Source organism: Nannobrachium achirus (assembly GCF_963921795.1).
Source record: "Nannobrachium achirus genome assembly, chromosome: 2".
Classification (NCBI taxonomy): Eukaryota; Metazoa; Chordata; class Actinopteri; order Myctophiformes; family Myctophidae; genus Nannobrachium; species Nannobrachium achirus.
In genome coordinates, this window is record NC_137811.1 from 53159977 (window position 1) to 53176864 (window position 16888).

The window sequence follows — 16888 nt, forward strand, 5'->3', positions numbered from 1 at the left end:
GCCCATATCGCACAACATATCAGAAATAGAAATGATAACCCATGTGATTGCCTTAAAATTACATGTAACAGGACCCTCTGGGTCATGCAAATGAACACTTACAGATTGAGTTAAATCAACATTTAGTATTCTTTCAGGATTAACATTCAGGATTTATTAATCAAAGATAATAACAACAATGATATATAATACAATAAAACAATAATAATATAACAACAATTCAGTCATTGCAAAATGTTATACAAATGTGTCCCAATATTTTCATCTACTCCATAGTCAACAGGAATTTTTTAAGAGATCAGTCTCATATACAGCTAGTTGGCGTTGGTGGGCGTGTGCATGGTGGCTCTCCTCTCTTTCTTTTCCTGGGCCAGTGTTCTGTTTGTTGGTGAGCTTTTTGACAGAGCTACCACAGCTAGCTGGATCTCCTGGATTGTGTGCGGCTGGTCAACCATTTCCACCGCATGGTACCAAAACGTTTCAGACTTGAAAAGCTGGTCTATCAAGCTGAGTGTCTGGCCTGTGCTGCCCCCATCCTCACCACCTCTCCTCTCCTGGCTCACCTCCCAGATGGTCTTGACCCACATCTGTTTGGCCTCCATACTAGATGCCTTGAGTACAGTTTTGTGAGTACAGAGAGGTTCCATATTCAAACCCCAGTCTACCTGTAGTTTGATGATGGATTACTTTGCAATGTTCTTTGTAAAGATATGCATTGGGCACCCAAAGTCAGGGCTGCCAACATTGGACTGTCAGAATCCAGGAGATTAGAACTGTAACTTTACTAACTGACGGTAAACATAAAAGGACATATTTATAAAGTGTTGTAATGATGGTGTGGTGGTCTAATCATCAGACTCTATGCACAGGCGGAGATTCCATGTTCAAATACCAGTCTTCCTGGAGTTCACTGTTGGAGTCTTTCAACTTAAGTTTAATAATTGAAGGGTAACATACAAATAACTCTTCAACAATGCTAAAACCCACACCACACCATTGCATGTCATGCAACTCCTTGCAACAAAACTATTTTCAGGTCAACAGCACTTGATCTATTATCAGACTCTCAGAGATGTTCAAATCTCTGTTCTACAGTTCAATGGTTTGAAGCGCTTCAACAGTAGTATTAAGAGTAACAGGGGTCAAAAGTGACTGAGGTATAGTATGATGGCCTAATCATTGGACTCTCAGCATTGAGACCTGAATTTAAGTCCCATTTGATCTGTGGTTCAATGTGTGCTTACCAATTAAAAGCTAACATAGGCCTACTAAAGAACATTTCAACATTACTAAGAGATGTGTTACTGAATGGTGCAGCACACATGTCTGAGTGGTGGTGTAATGGTCTAAGCATCTGGTTTTATGTGCTACCAGTCCTTGTTCAAATCCCACGCTTCCTATTATTCAATGGTGGAGTAAGTGGAGTTTCAACTTAACTTTACTAACTGAAGACAATCATACAAAACAACTCTTGAATAGTAAGATACAATTGCATTAAACAAACTGAGTTATTAGTAGATGTCTAATGTTTACAGAGATTCCATGATCAAATCTCAGGCATCATGGTAATTAATTGCTATTTTTGGCATAACATAGAGAAGACAATATCACTTGTTTCATGAGTTATAGGCTACAGCCATCCAGAGATGGGGACTCGAGTTAAAGACGAGTGAACTCGAGTCGCGTTTTTGGAGACTCGTCACTCGACTTGGACTCGCCCCTCAAAGACTCGAGACTCGACTCGACTCGACTCGAGCTCATAAGACTCGTGAACAATCTTTATTTTAAGCACTATAATGCATGACAAGCCCGACAAATATTGGCCTTTACTTCTCCTTTCTTCTTTCCTCTCTGGTGCCACAGACACAGCCGTCTGCATGGACCTTTCATCGTAAGATTTAAATATTAAAACGGCGAAATAAAACACACATGTTTAGCTCATCATCAGCTATTTTACTTCAGCTAACTTGGTATTTATGTGACTCGTGAGTCGTGACTCGACTCGTGACTCGTGATGAAAGACTCGTGACTCGACTCGGGCTGACCCACTAAAGACTCGACTCGTGACTCGAGATCAAAGACTCGTGACTCGGACTTGACTCGAGATCAAAGACTCTTTTACATCTCTGCAGCCATCTAAACACTTCAATTTCAATCCAAAAGCCATAATTCAATGATGCACAAAGACGTTGTTATGATGTCTTTTCTATAGCCTCCAATACCCAGATTTTTATTTAGCATTTTCCTCTCTGTCCACTTTTTTGGGGGATTTTGGGACTCACTTTTCTCCGGGTGTTTCGCCTTGATGGGACTCACTTTTTCCCAGGTGTTTCGCCTTGATTTTGGGACTCACTTTTTGAGCGGTGGTCACAACGCTCCTATACGTGGCCGTGTGTGTGGGTCTGTCTGTCTGTCTGTCTGTCTGTCTGTCTGTATGTAGCCTACAGTACCTTTTTTGACCACACATGTTAAGGGAGGGGCGCTGTTGTTCAGGCCAGACCAGACACACCAGACACGCACGCACGCACGCACGCACGCACGCACGCACGCACGCACGCACGCACGCACGCACGCACGCACGCACGCACGCACGCACGCACGCACGCACGCACGCACGCACACACACACACACACACACACACACACACACACACACACACACACACACACACACACACACACACACACACACACACACACACACACACACACAAGGATGGATACCAGCGGCGGCCTGAATGACATATTTGTTTTGCTGTTGCGCAGCCTCCACGACCACCGCTCAGTTCACACGGGTGTGATTTTTTGGGGATTTTGGGACTGACTTTTCTCCAGGTGTTTCACCTTGATGGCGACTCACTTTTTTCCAGGTGTTTCGCCTTGGTTTTGGAACTCACTTTTTGGGGGATTTTGGGACTCAGTTTTCTCCGGGTGTTTCGCCTTGATGGGACTCGCTTTTTTCCAGGTGTTTCGCCTTGATTTTGGGACTCACTTATTTCCGGGTGTTTCGCCTTGATGGGACTCACTTTTTTCCAGGTGTTTTGCCTTGATTTTGGGACTCACTTTTCTCCGGGTGTTTAGCCTTGATGGGACTCACTTTTTTCCAGGTGTTTCGCTTTGATTTTGTCGCCTTGGTGGGACTCACTTTCTGGCTACAATGCCTTTGCCTTAACCACTAATCCATGATGGTTTTGGTCTCTTGCACATTTTCAGTTAAAGATTAGATAAAGGTGCAAGAGTAAGATAAAAGTTGACAGAATGCTCTGCTGGAGTTGAACCAGAACCCTATGGGTAGCTAGTCAGGGATCTTACCACTACACCACTGGAATCTGTATCTTGCATCTTTAAGACTAGATAAAGGTAAAGTTTTGAACCCATAACCTATAAGGACTGCAGCTTAACCACTAGTCTACTGAATTTAACACATGATCTGTTCAATTTTTCAGTTTTTAATGAAAGATTAAGTTACTAGAGCCAGACAAAACATGGGAAATGTTCTTGCTATTCATCCTGATTAACCACTGCATCAAAAATCCAGGTATAAAAATAGGAAATAAAGAAACAAATAAACAACAAATGGTTTTGCTTGTGGTAATGGTTCAAACTTGAAAAACACACCTAGTGGTTTTGAACCGAGAACCTTCAGATAATAAGCTTAACCACTGCTCCACCCCACAGGTGGTCCACCATGGACCTCCTGACAGTAAGTCTAATTTCCTACACTTTAAGGTTTCTCTTGCATTATTTTCACTAAAAGATTCGATAAAGGTGCACGAGTAATGTAAAAAATGGCAGATATCTATGCTGGGTTTGAACCAAGGACTTTAAAATTGCAAATTCTATGTCTTTACCACTGCACCAACTGTAGTTTGTACTTATATTCTTCTCTTGTGTGTTGTTCAGTGTAAGATAAGATACAATATAAAAGATCCAGGTAAAAGTTGGAGAATAGTTATCACTGGTTTTGAACCCAGAACCTTCTATACTGAAGGTCTGCATCTGAACCACTACAGCATTGAAGTTAACACTTTTCTGGGTTGGAACGTCGCTGTTCCTACATACGTTAACCGAGCAACTTGATTCACAATTCAAAAATTACACCTTACTGTGGACATGCATGCTTGAGATTTTTACTTTGAAAGCACATAAGGAGGAGCGCACACCTAAGTGAGTGAGGTGCTGACCACGCAGATAACAATGGATGAGAGGAAAGAGGCCGCACACTCTTCAGCCACGATGCAAATAATTTATTTACCAACGTTTCGACTGTTGCCAGTCTTCATCAGGGTTTTTTACTTTGAAATCATTTCTAGTTTTTGAAATATTTAACTTTAAGTGCCCAATGCATTGTCAATGACAATGTCCTTTTAAAGGAGAGAAAAACCAAACCATGAGTGTTCATTGCTCAAATGCAGAGGAGCTAGGATTTGATCCTCATGATGATGAGTCAAGAGCTTTTCCAACAGCGCTACCATAACTCAGAATGTCTTAGCGCCCAATGCAAATGAAAAAGAAAATTCAAAAGTAGTGCATCATTGAACTATGGGAAGACTGGGGTTTGAACATGGCACCTCTGAGCTGAAGAACTAATCATTAGACCACTATACCACCTCTCAGGCTCTTTTAGCAAATGTCTCTTATTTAACATCTACTTTTTTCGCAGGCTAGAATAGAAATAGAAAAAAGAAAAGAAAGAAAAGAAAAAAACACTTCAAAACACTAAGAGAGCTGTGCCCTGAGTTTCTCACAGGTAGTAAAGTGGTCTCAGGCTGGATTAACCATTGGGCCGGTGGGGCAGTTGCCAGGGGCCCTTGGCTCTCAGGGGCCATAAGGAGTTATGGTGGAGGGGCCCTAAAATCAGCCAGGGGCCCTCGCAAGGGTTAATCGGTCCCTGGTCCTTCCTGTCCACAAAGCAAACTTAAGCCCCTAGTCGACTGCAGCTTTATAGCGCCACACTACACCACATACAAATATCTACATTTTCCATTATACAAAAGTACCCTTATCATTAAGAAACAAATTGACCCTTTTAACTGTGATTATAATACAATATACATTTGTATTACAACTATCCTAATTATAATACACTATAATGTATTATAAATGTGATTATAATACACTATAAAGTATTCATGTATTACTATGATAACTATAATAGATTATAATAATGGTTATAACACAATAGAATCTATTATCATGTATTACAAATATCCTGGTGGTCTAAATGAAAAGTCAGTGAGTCATTATGAAGTGTTTGGCCGTTTGGCCTAGCTCAGACCTACTGGAGTGGATACTTTTTAGTACCACGTTTAGTACCACTTTCACACCACTCTACCCAGGTCCTTGTAGTGGAAAACCTGGCACAAGTGGGCAGTGTGGAGTGGTATGGTGTTGGGCCATATCAGTGGAAAAAGGGCTTTAGAGGGGTCCTCCTGTCCAATCTGCTCTGTCACGGCTAACTCAGATGTTAGTTTGTTTTTGTACTGGTACCTGGTAATGCCAGTCTTTCATCTCCTTGCCAGAGTCTTTCATCTCCTTGCTGAATACATACCAGTGTGTTTTTAAACAAGAAGAGGTGGTAGTTGTGACCCTTCCGGCTGAGCGACATGTGACCCGCCCTACGCATGAAGGACCTGGAGTTTCACAACACCTGGCAACTGTCGTGCAGGATAAAGTCCCCCAGCACATCCAGGTTCTCATCAACCCCCTCCAGCATGGCAATGTTCATGGCATCGTTGGCTTTCTTGAGAACTCCTTGCATCACCTCCAAAGCGTCCCTAATATCTCCTCCCTCTCCCTTGGCACAGCAAGACAACAATTCTTTCAGCAGGAGTGGCTATTTTGTAATTCTCTGGACCGTCTTGAGGAGGTAGGAGTCCAGAGAACTGGCCAAGCTCAGCAGACCACAAGTTTGTGCTGAATTGTGCCGTAAATTTCATAATTTGTGCTGGTATAATTTCTGAGATATTTTAAGTTATGTTTGCTCCAGTTTTTTGGCTCCAAATCAGAAAAGAAGGTTCTCATTCTTTAGTGCTGGACGTGCTCTAATTTGTGCCTTTGAAATCATCAATTGTTATGTGTGTGTGTGTGTGTGTGTGTGTGTGTGTGTGTGTGTGTGTGAGAGTGAGTGAGACCTTATTTATGAATTAGCAGATTTAGCATTGTAGAGCAGCAGTATTTGATTGTAGAACATAAGAGCAGTACAGTGGTGGTGTGTAGAATATCTCAAAGAAGTGTCACTGACAATTAACCCAACTGCCCTAACCCCAAACTTTAATTGTACAATATCTATGGCATTCTCCATAATACATATTTGATCATGTGGCAATTAATACTTATTATTGAACATGACAATGACAAATCTCTAAGATACAGTAGATTAGAACAGATTAGAACAGTATTTTCCAAACAGGGACTGGTTTTTGGGTCATGCTGCCATTTTTATGGGTTGTGACTCATGGGTAAATATCCCATCATTCATTATTATTAAAGTGCTTTTGTAAGTGTGGGTCCTGGGGAGATAGGCCTACTACAGATATCTTTTGGGTCTTGGATTAAAAGGTTTGCAAACCATTGGATTAGAGCACTGAATAGCAAGTGTCATCTCTTTCTTTTTTGGTGTGCCAAAAGTGCTTTACCACACAAATAAACGTGTCTTCTTTTTAACCAGAGAAGTGTTTTACATCATTAAAGCAACACAGGATGTTTTGGTTTTACTCAGTGACATCAAAATATTTGACTTGTGCCTTCCTCCTGGATATTTCATTCTACTGGACTTGATGCCTGGGATCTTTCCTGTGGATGTATTTAACCTGAGTTTGTGTGTGTGTGTGTGTGTGTGTGTGTGTGTGTGTGTGTGTGTGTGCGTGTGTGTGTGTGCGCGCGCTATATATATTATACTTTGCTAAATACAGATGTCAAACACCTACAATAGCTTATCTACAAGCTCATAAAAGATACCGGTACACTGATAATATATGACCACTAGATAGAGCACACTACTAATGTAAGGATTACATAGCAAAACTGAGGCAAATCGAAAATCATGCCTCAGACAAAAGTTAATTTGCTGTGTTTCAGCCTTGAAATTCAGGTGAAGCTATTGTGGAATAACAATGACTCACTTGACTTATTCCACCATCTAAGGCTAGGGCTCCACCAAAATGACGGCATCAAAAAATGAACCGGGACGAATTTGAGCGTCCGGCGTTGACGTTGGCACTTGGCAGTGGAGCACCCTTCATTGATTAAAACGGGAGCGTTCCCAGCGTTGACGTGACGCTCGACGCGCCCGGTGGAGCCGGGGGGTAAGGGGGTTCAGTGGCAATTTGACACGGTAAAGATCTACAAATCAAAGTAAAAGCATCACAAATACAGGCATATCCCCGGTTACAACAATTTATTCAGCTTTATTGTTATTTATACATAACTGATACATTGTATTCTGGTGAAATAATTGGAGGAATTATCCATATTATTCTTTGTGACTCTCCACAAGGACACAAATACTGGTGTGGAAGACCAGAAAGGGGGGGGGGAGAAAGCTGCTGGGGGAGGATTATTTACAAACTTTCCGTCATCCACCCTCTGTCAAAAGTTAGATCAGATCTATCCAACAACGACTTACCAAACAGCCACACAAGGAGAGAAAGGGTGCCCTGGGATTGGATTTTTCTTTTTGTCCTTTCCATTTTATATATTTTTTTACATTCAAACCCACATGTATCCCCCCCTCTCCTCCCACACAAAGAAATTGTCCTTTTGGACACAGAGCATTAGGGAATACCCTTATTGATATTGTTAGCAGCAAGCTTTCTACTGACAGTTAACATCTTTATAATCTAAACAAAAAAAGTACTGTACAGCTACTGCTAATAGAATCTAAGAACCTGGCCTTGAACGCCTTTACACCAGATTAAAGTGCTAGAAGCAACCCACCAATCCACACTTTATGTATATATATATATAGTATATGTATTTATATATATATATATAGGAACAAATCTACTATTTTAACATTAATTTACAGGGTAATATACATAATATTTGTAACTGCTGAAATATCAGCACAAATAGATCACTGTCACACTTAACAGCCATATATATATAATTATATAACTCCATATATAATCATATATATCAATATATAATTGTCATATATGCATGTAAAACGGTTAACCACGTCTCAGGCTTTTCTAATTATACCCAGAAAAGCAATTGTGTATCAAGACGTAAAAGCTTTACAAGTTTCTCTCTGTAAAGAGGAACAAGAAGTGGCAAAGTGCCACAACCTGCATTATTTGAGGTCACAGGACAGTAATTTGCATATTCCACAAATCTATTGCAACACGTTACTGTCTACGAACAGTACACACAGCTTCCTGACAGAGAGGCTGGTGTTAGCTGGACTTACACGTACACCCACTGAACAGAACATTACAACGATGGGTATTCTGATTATAGCTATGTGCTTTGTTGATGGTGTGCTATGACGGTGAACAACAGGAGGACTACAACACACGATACTCTATAGTTTAGCCTCGGTAGACAACCCAAGATGTACTGTAACAACCCAAGATGTACTGTAACAAAATAATCTTTTTGCAAACCACCACCTCTCTTATTGGGAGTTGAGTGTCATCGTCTCCTGCCGCTGCCGCCTTTTCTGTTTTTTCATACCACAAATCGGTACAAATGCTTTTGTCGACACTTCACCGCCATCGGGCTTAATGGAATGTGTTTTATTTTTGTTTTGTTGGGTTGTTTTTCTTTTCCCTTTCTTTTCATAATCTGGGTCTCTCTCCATCAAGGCCAACAGCACAGACAGTGAGTAACATCCTACTGACTGAACAAAGTTCTGGGGGCTTACAGAGGGGGTAGGGGAGTCCTTGAGTTTCTGTAAAGCTCAGATTCAGCATCTGACTAAAAAGGGCAGTTCTCTCTTCTCACGGCAGTACCAAACCTGAGCTGCCATCATCTTCATCACATCTCTGGTGAGAGTGGCTCCGAAGGTCCTTCCTTCTTCAAGCCCTAGCGATCCCTTACCTCTCTCTCCATCCTTCAAATACAACCACTGGTCTCTTGTTTGTTTAACCCTGATTTTTACACAGTTCCCCCTACTCTGCAAAGACGTTGCACAAGGCTGTAACAAGATACACACAAAGGTAATTTTTCACAAAGAAAAAAGCTCCGTAATAACTGCAGTAGTTTAATGCACAACAAGCATCCGATAGCTGGCTCCCGGCCTGGGGAGCCGTGGTGATGTGCAGTTATAGGTTTGGGACGTTGCCACTGTTCTAAGGAGTATGACTCCTCCTTTATTATTTTCAGGTCTTTTTTTCCCTGTAGTGTGGTGTTTTGTTATTCAAAAGCCCAGATCTCTATGTCCTGTACATAGAAATCCTCGTTCTTGGAGAGTGTGGGGTTCCCGAAGGTTTTACAGGAATGACTCCTGCCGTGGTACAGGTCTCCATCCAGCCACAGGCCAAACTCACCACTAGGGGAGGAGAAAAACAAGTAAAGCTAAATCGAGGTGCTTCAAACCAGTACTGTCGTCCCAGCTTGAGGACCAACCAGGACTTTACTTGGAAACCAAAAAGACGTCAGTGCTATTATGAAGGCCAGAGGGAGCTGTATAATCACACTGTATAATCAATAGTTGATTTAGGTTGACTATGCAGTAACAGCATTTTAACCAAATTAATCCAAAACAAAAAGTACTCACCTTCCTCCACCAAAAGCTAAGGAGTCCATATCTCCTTTCATGAAGAACATATTATCACCTGTCCATTTGTACACCTGTAGGGTGATACAGCAGAGCACAAGTACTGTAGAGCACTTAATAGCCATTGTAGAATCTGATACTATATTCCCTCTGATCTTCCAATGATAGCATGTCAAGAGAAGCCAAAAACATTCCTATGCCAAGTATACAGAAAAGTGCACTAAACGTGAAATGATATCAGTAAAGTGAAGGACTGGAGGACTGTAGAATACAGTGGATGTATAATTGACCTTGCAACAGAATTTATTTGTTAAAATCAGCTCACAAGATGATCACAATTCTTTCATTAACAGTCAATGTTAATCTGTGTTAAACCCTATTATCTGTCAGTATGATACTTTTTCTTTCTTAATTACAGTACATTTAAAGCCCAATATTTCTACAAATTGCTATAAAACCTGATGAAGACCCACATGGTTTGAAATGTTGCCACTTGGAAGTTATCTTACCTCAAACTCTGGCTTGAATGTGAAGAGGAAGGTTTCTCCTGTACCATAGAAGCCATCACTGACCTTAAAGGGCTCAGACGCCAGTGCGCCAAACACCTGGCGGAACACAGGACAAGCAAATGAGTACCAAAAACAATTATGTCAACCAGGCACACTTACACACCATAAATCATTATCAGTAGTGGAATAATGATCCATTTATCTGGATCGATCTATCGACGATTGAAAATCACACTCGGCCAAACCGTTTTGGACATACAAGGTTTCCACCCGACAACGACGATATGCTATAAATATAAGGTGCTGGGAGTGAAAATTATAATGCAATAACGTAAAAGTTTTGAATATTTGGCAGTCCGTTTTTCATTTTTCATTAGATCTTTGGTTGTTGCCATTACCTGCACTACAATAATAAACCCATAAAATGCAACAATGTGTACGTTCCGTAATGCAATTCCAATGGTGAAAGCTGTGTTGTTCACCCAGAGAAGCAATGGCGGAGTCGGAATACACTTGAATAAAGTTTTTAATTGATTTTAAATCGTGGAAACATACTGGCAAAATAGATTATCCATTATATCCTTGTAGCTAAGCAAAGGTCTTTATATTACTGATACAGGGTTCACACCCATTACCAATTAATTTCCAAAACTTTTCCAGAATATTTAACCCAATTTCCAGGACTATATAACAATAATTCAGCTCATTAACAAGTCGCTTACTCCTATGCGCAATGCCGAAATACAGTTAGTGTATGCCAGTGGTTCTCAACCTTTTCAGGCCGTGACCTTCGAAATAATCATATTTGAACTGGGGACGCTGACGAGCACTACGAGTTGAGGAATTTTGTATAACACGAGGCGTTGCGAGGCGTTGTGAGCATGTAGATCTGCTATTTTCACAAATTCTGCCTCTAAAATTTGACAATTTGGCCTATGTTAAATTTGTCATTTCACCCAAAGACAATGCATAGCTATTTTTTCCAGGACCTTCCAGGACCCTTGATCAATTCCAAAACTTTTCCAGTACTGGAAAATATTTTTCTAATTTCAAAATATTTACAGGAATTTCATGACCGTGGGCTGGGAACCCTGCTGATAAGTGTTCAGTACTGAAAGTGATAAAAAAAAACTAAATGTTAAATAGCTGTATTTCTGAAACTATAAACTATAGTACAACTTATTATAAGTATCAAGTAAGTAAGTAAGTTCAGGTAGTGGATATTCATCCGCCGGATCTTGGATGCAATTGCATGGTTATTCTTTGCAGCTGATTCAGGTTAGACACAGTAAATAGGTTTAGGTTTAGACTGGTGTGGTTTAATGTTAGTACAGATCAGGCATCGTTTTTAGGAGGCATTTCAGAGCTCCAAATGGCTTAATAACACTTACTGTGCATTACGTCTGAGTTATACATATTTGCATGCGTATGTCGTGCTGAATATAGACAATTTACAAGCTCTGAGCTTGTTGATATTCTATTTTTGGTGGACCACGCTGCGTGCAGCCAAGTACAAATCATGCTTTGCCAATGCTGTCTGATGACTGATTATCCACTTATAGTCATAAATAACTTGCAGCATCACAGTATACAAATGCAGAGTACAATTTACCTGGCCATCACTGTCCTTAATGACCATCAGTACAGGGGTGTCCTGACCCTGCATGGCCCTGTACAGGCTCTTAATACTCATGCCATGTTTTGTAGTGCCAAAGGCCAAAGTCCATGGGTAGCCAATGGTCCGTGGTGGGAGATTCCTAGCAAGCTAGAGACAAATAACAGAATATTATTTAAGGAGGCGTAGGTGTAGAGAGGTAGAGAGAGAGAGAGAGAGAGGAGAGAGAGAATTGGAGATGGGGGGCAGTGGGGGGGGGACAAAAGAAATACAGAAAGGCCACAGCCATCAATGCTCAATTACGTCTGTGGTGACCTTTTAACATTTGCTGGCTTTTAAAGAAGAGTAACAGGGCACCAAACACCTAGTACTGTCTCCCTCCAGAAGGGACAAACCCCCACCTAGCTCTCCCTGGGAGAGCCTCACAGGAGGATTAAAAGTTGGAATGGTGCATTGAGACGGAAAAAATAGACAAATAGCTTTCTACCACTGGAGCAGTCGTGCAATTATGCTTGCATTCTCACTGACATGAATATAAGTTGTTGTGTCTGAAGCAGGAATATACTAACTGCATTGTACAGCATGTACAGTATCTAAGCTAAACCTTTAGATCCTGTTAACTCCTACACAAATGAATTCTGCCCTAAACGCTTTTCATTCTTTCTCAACTGGCTCAGCACTGGTTAAGCAGACTCAGCCATATAATCAGCAGACTAGACAGCATGCCAGTAACCAGATAAGTCCCCAACCTAGCACACCTCTGCAATACTATGAAGTGGGCGTGTGCTCCAAGGACATTCCTCTGCACTGCACTGCAATTAAAGAAAGCAGTGTATTGGAAATCAATGGATCAATAGGCCATTATGGACCCATTTGGTCCTAGTGTTTCTACTTGCTAAGCCTTTAGTATAGTACGTATGTACAATTTCAAAATCTTTTTTTTGTATTTACCCAAAAACGATTGTGAAACAAAAGAACTTGCTTCATAATACTGACTTTAACACATCGGGTGCCCACGTGGTGTCTACAAGCCAATCTCTTTGATGTCGCTGGAGGCCCACGACGCGTTTGACGCGTTGTACAGTAAACTATACTGTACTGTAGCTACTGCACTTGGCTGCCGCGGTGATGAAACAAACTCCATTTCCCAACATGCAGCGCGCAATTACGTCACCCGGACGCGCTGTGTGTCTCGTTGACTTCCTGTCTAACGGCTGCACAAAAACGTGGTTTTCTCCTAATCTAGCTTTTAAATCACTTTCATTTCAAAACGGCAGCCTCTTCTACCTGCCATAACACAAACAATGTGGCTTAGAAATGATAAAAAACGGTCCTGACTGAAAGAAAAGATTTTCGCGAAATAAACAGGACATACTCCGATTACATTTACTCGGATTACTTTTCTCGCCAGTACTCTCGCCGGTAGGTAGAATGACACGTTGCCATGGGCACCAGCAACACACACACGTCATACATCCGGGCACTCGATGTGTTAAAGGAGCTATAGTCAACTTTTTCATTTTGGCCGTTGTCAGGCTGACTTTGTTTACGTCGCTCTTCTATTCTTTTATATGGAATCCATATAAAAGATAGAAGAGGGACGTAAACATAGTCAGCCTGACAACGGCCAAAATGATTATTTTTTCATTATTTTACGTTTTTTGTGATCATTTTTGAAAAGAAACACATATGAAGCTTAATTTCTTTTTATAAAATATTATTTTTATTTTAGCATCCGTTTTTCAAGAAAAAGTTGACTATAGCTCCTTTAATACTCAATGACGTGAAAACTACCATGATGCCAAATTTTACCAAGTACTGTAAACACTTCCTTTTTGCCCACCCACTAGGCTCATGACACCAAAATGTACATGTGTCATTTTAACATGCTTGTTATCTTCTAAGTAAGTATTAAGTGGAGTATTTCCGTTGCCACTGTCGCAAAATTGCTTGCTCAGGGCCAGGTCTCTGCTCTACATGTAAAGTGCCATGTGGATGTCTAAGGCATCCCATGTGCTAAAAGCGGTCCAATATTGTCCTCCCCTTTAGAAGCTCAATACAAAACAAACTTCAAAGCTTTCTATACATGCAAATTTGTATTTCAATATAAGTAAATAAAATGATTAACATAGCCTTTTACTTGTTTTCCAAAATGTATTGATGTGGAACAGAGAAGCAGCTTCGTCTAACATCAATGCAAACCCTGCACTCCTTCCAGGGTGGCTGTAGCTGAGTGGATAGAGACGCTGTCTGGAAATTGAAAGGTCGCCGGTTCTACACTTTGCTTGCCCAATCTACATGTTGAAGTGTTCCTGAGCCAAGATGAGCTCTAATAATACCCCACCCTCCCATGTCATCTGTGGGCTATCTGAGCAGCCATCGACTTGGTGAATGAATGCAGAAAAGTAATTTACCCTATCCTCGGACAAGCAAAAAAAAACTTTCCGTTTTCAAAAGAACCACTAACTAGCAGCAGTTGGATAATAATTAGTTGAGTTAGCTAAAGGCTGTATATTTCTGTAAACAGCATAACAGGGTAAGGTATACTCTTGGTAGAAAGTCCCCACTGCTCACCTAATGATCAAATCAACAGCTGCCCAATGGGAAGGAGCTGGACAAATGTGGAGTCATATGATAACACTGAAGTCAATCACTCATTGTGTGAGGTACATGAACAGTAGAGAAGCAAGGCCAGGGTTTCTGGCAAGACAGCTTAGGCTGTCTCCGGTCAGCTTATTTGCAAGTGAAATGGGAATATTTGCCATTCTGATGAGTATGTACTACAAAGTAAAGAAGGGTAAAAGTCGTGCTTGTTACAGTAGCTTACTATGCCAACCATTCACAAGATCCAGCCAACACCACATTTACTGCATTAAAATCTCAATAAACGTGAGTTAAATATGTCTGCACATTGGTGTATGTTTGTGTGGACCAAATATTGTTGGCTAGTGTGTGATGATACCTTCTCTATCTGGTCTGCCTCCAGGAGGTCACTGGGTTCACTAAGGTTGGGTTTAAATGTCTCGGGTTCCATCTCCGTCTTGATGGACGTGCCATGTTTGGAGTTCTCTTCCTCCTTGGTGGTGATCTATAAGCACAAACAGTTGTCAGAGGTGCCTGTACAGTAGTGGGGGAAGCGTGATATGACACGTTTTCCAGAGAGCATCTACTTACAGTAGGGTGGGTTATTATTACCACGATGAGCAAGCTAGAATTTCAAATCCAAAACTGCCCAAAATGTATGAATTGTACTATCACACTACTACTACAAGGAGTGGAGATGAAAAGGCTAAACTAAAGCAATCTAAGATAAAAAGCAATGTATAATTACATCAGTATCGGCAATTATGCGGCATATTTGTCCCGATTTTCAACCACTTTCACAGAATTCACACTGGTGTCCCTTGATCATTTTCAGAACTTTTCCAAAAATGTCAAGATAGATCTACAAGCAGACAAAACATCACATGTATGTGTGAACATGTGTGTTTTATATTTACTTGTTTGCTTATAGTTAAATCTGTAATAAGATGTTGCACTTTGACAAAAGATGGATCAAAAACATTGGCAACCCAAAACATCAGCCTTGGTTGGGCTTGAATAAAAACTAATGTTTAATTTAATTTTCCATCAATTTCATCCAAAAATTACTTAAACACTGTCAGTTGTGGAATTTCTTAATTCTGCTCTCCAAAGCCAGGAGACCAAGCTTGGATTGGCAGAGCCATAATCATGGTTAGGCAGAAGTCTGCAGGGGAAAATGCAGGTGAATAGGAAAACCAACCCAATGAATAATTTGGATTCCAGTGTTTGAGATTTCCCCCTGGCAGCGGATTTGTTTGGGTTTGTTATCTTTCTCTCTTAACAGTAGCTGATTGTGGATCACTTCACCACTGGTAGCCAGGATGGCTCTCATGTTACGGTCCTCGTTGAAATGAGCCTACCTGCATTGTCCTCAGAAAACTATCCCTCACCCAGTCAATGGAGTCTCACTTCCGTCCTCCCACCCACACACCATACCTCTAATGCCTGCCATTTCTCTCACCATCTATCCACTGCTCATTTCCACACCAGAGATAAGTAATCTTTAAGGTAAAGCAAGTTCGGATAAGATCAGCTTAATCTTATCTAGAAAGATACGTTTCCCAAGTAAACACTCATATACAAGTAGTCAACAAACAATAATTCATGGGATGTCTAGTCACTGACCAGACTGATCAAGTATAGCACTTGACACACCATGACCGGGGGTTTTGAAAAATATAGCTTGACTAATAAAGCTACCATGCTGTCAGATCCAAACCTCACATCTCCAAAACCTCAACATTTCTGTAATGACTAAATTACAACTTAGATTTCAGGTTGTGGTCTTTGGAATTTCTAAATAAGTAAGTAATGTCATTAACTGTACTTAACTCTTAAATGACCATGTAAGCTTTCAATTAAAGTAATTGTAACATGGAGTTTAAAGGTTTTTATGCGACTGCTGTCCTTCACTAGAATGCTTAAAGGCTAAATTATGCTTCAGTGAAAAAGTGCCATGCGACACATTGCTCGACCAGAATTAGAAATTTTCAACTGGAAAAAGTATAGCCGTGAGTCGCATCAACACTTTTCAGTTGAACATAAAGTATTAGTCGAAGCATAAATTAGGGCTAAAGGGGAGCGTAAGGGTGGTGGCAGCAGCTTGAGTCACAGCAGAGCACAGAGAGGGGGTCACAGAGAGGGCTTGGCAGGGCACCTGGAGCCGTTTGCAGAGCGAGCGAAGATCCTCGCTGTTTAGCGCATCGATCCGACGGTGGTACTCAGTCAGAGACACTACCTGGTAGTACAAAGAAAGGGACAGGAGGAACATAAAACTCTGCCGTTTCTGCTGCTGGCCATGGAGGAGAAAGGTTGGGTGGGCAGCAGAATGAGAGAAGGCAGTGAGATGCGCACAGGGTAGGGTGGTACATTTGAAATGGGAGTGCACTGTTATTCATTTGGGTTAAAGGATAGAGTCTGGGAAGAGCCAGCATGGTGACAGGCTTTTAGGCTAAT

The 16888-nt window shown here is 41.1% G+C and overlaps 1 protein-coding gene across 4 annotated transcripts in view; it reads right to left on the reverse strand.

The window, feature by feature from the left end:
• Positions 1–7410: 7410 nt before the first annotated feature.
• Positions 7411–16888, reverse strand: part of oxr1a (oxidation resistance 1a) — a 97516-nt gene continuing 88038 nt past the window's right edge. For 3 of the 4 annotated variants that reach the window (XM_080752688.1, XM_080752687.1, XM_080752690.1), the window contains 6 exons: positions 16590–16670; positions 14811–14936; positions 11846–11998; positions 10234–10329; positions 9725–9798; positions 7411–9496 (listed from right to left, as the gene is read on the reverse strand). In XM_080752688.1, coding sequence (XP_080608814.1) covers positions 9361–9496; positions 9725–9798; positions 10234–10329; positions 11846–11998; positions 14811–14936; positions 16590–16670 — 666 coding nt within the window. In that variant the 3' untranslated portion in view covers positions 7411–9360. The remainder of the gene's footprint in view (positions 9497–9724; positions 9799–10233; positions 10330–11845; positions 11999–14810; positions 14937–16589; positions 16671–16888) is intronic. The other variant, XM_080752689.1, reaches the window with a different exon arrangement.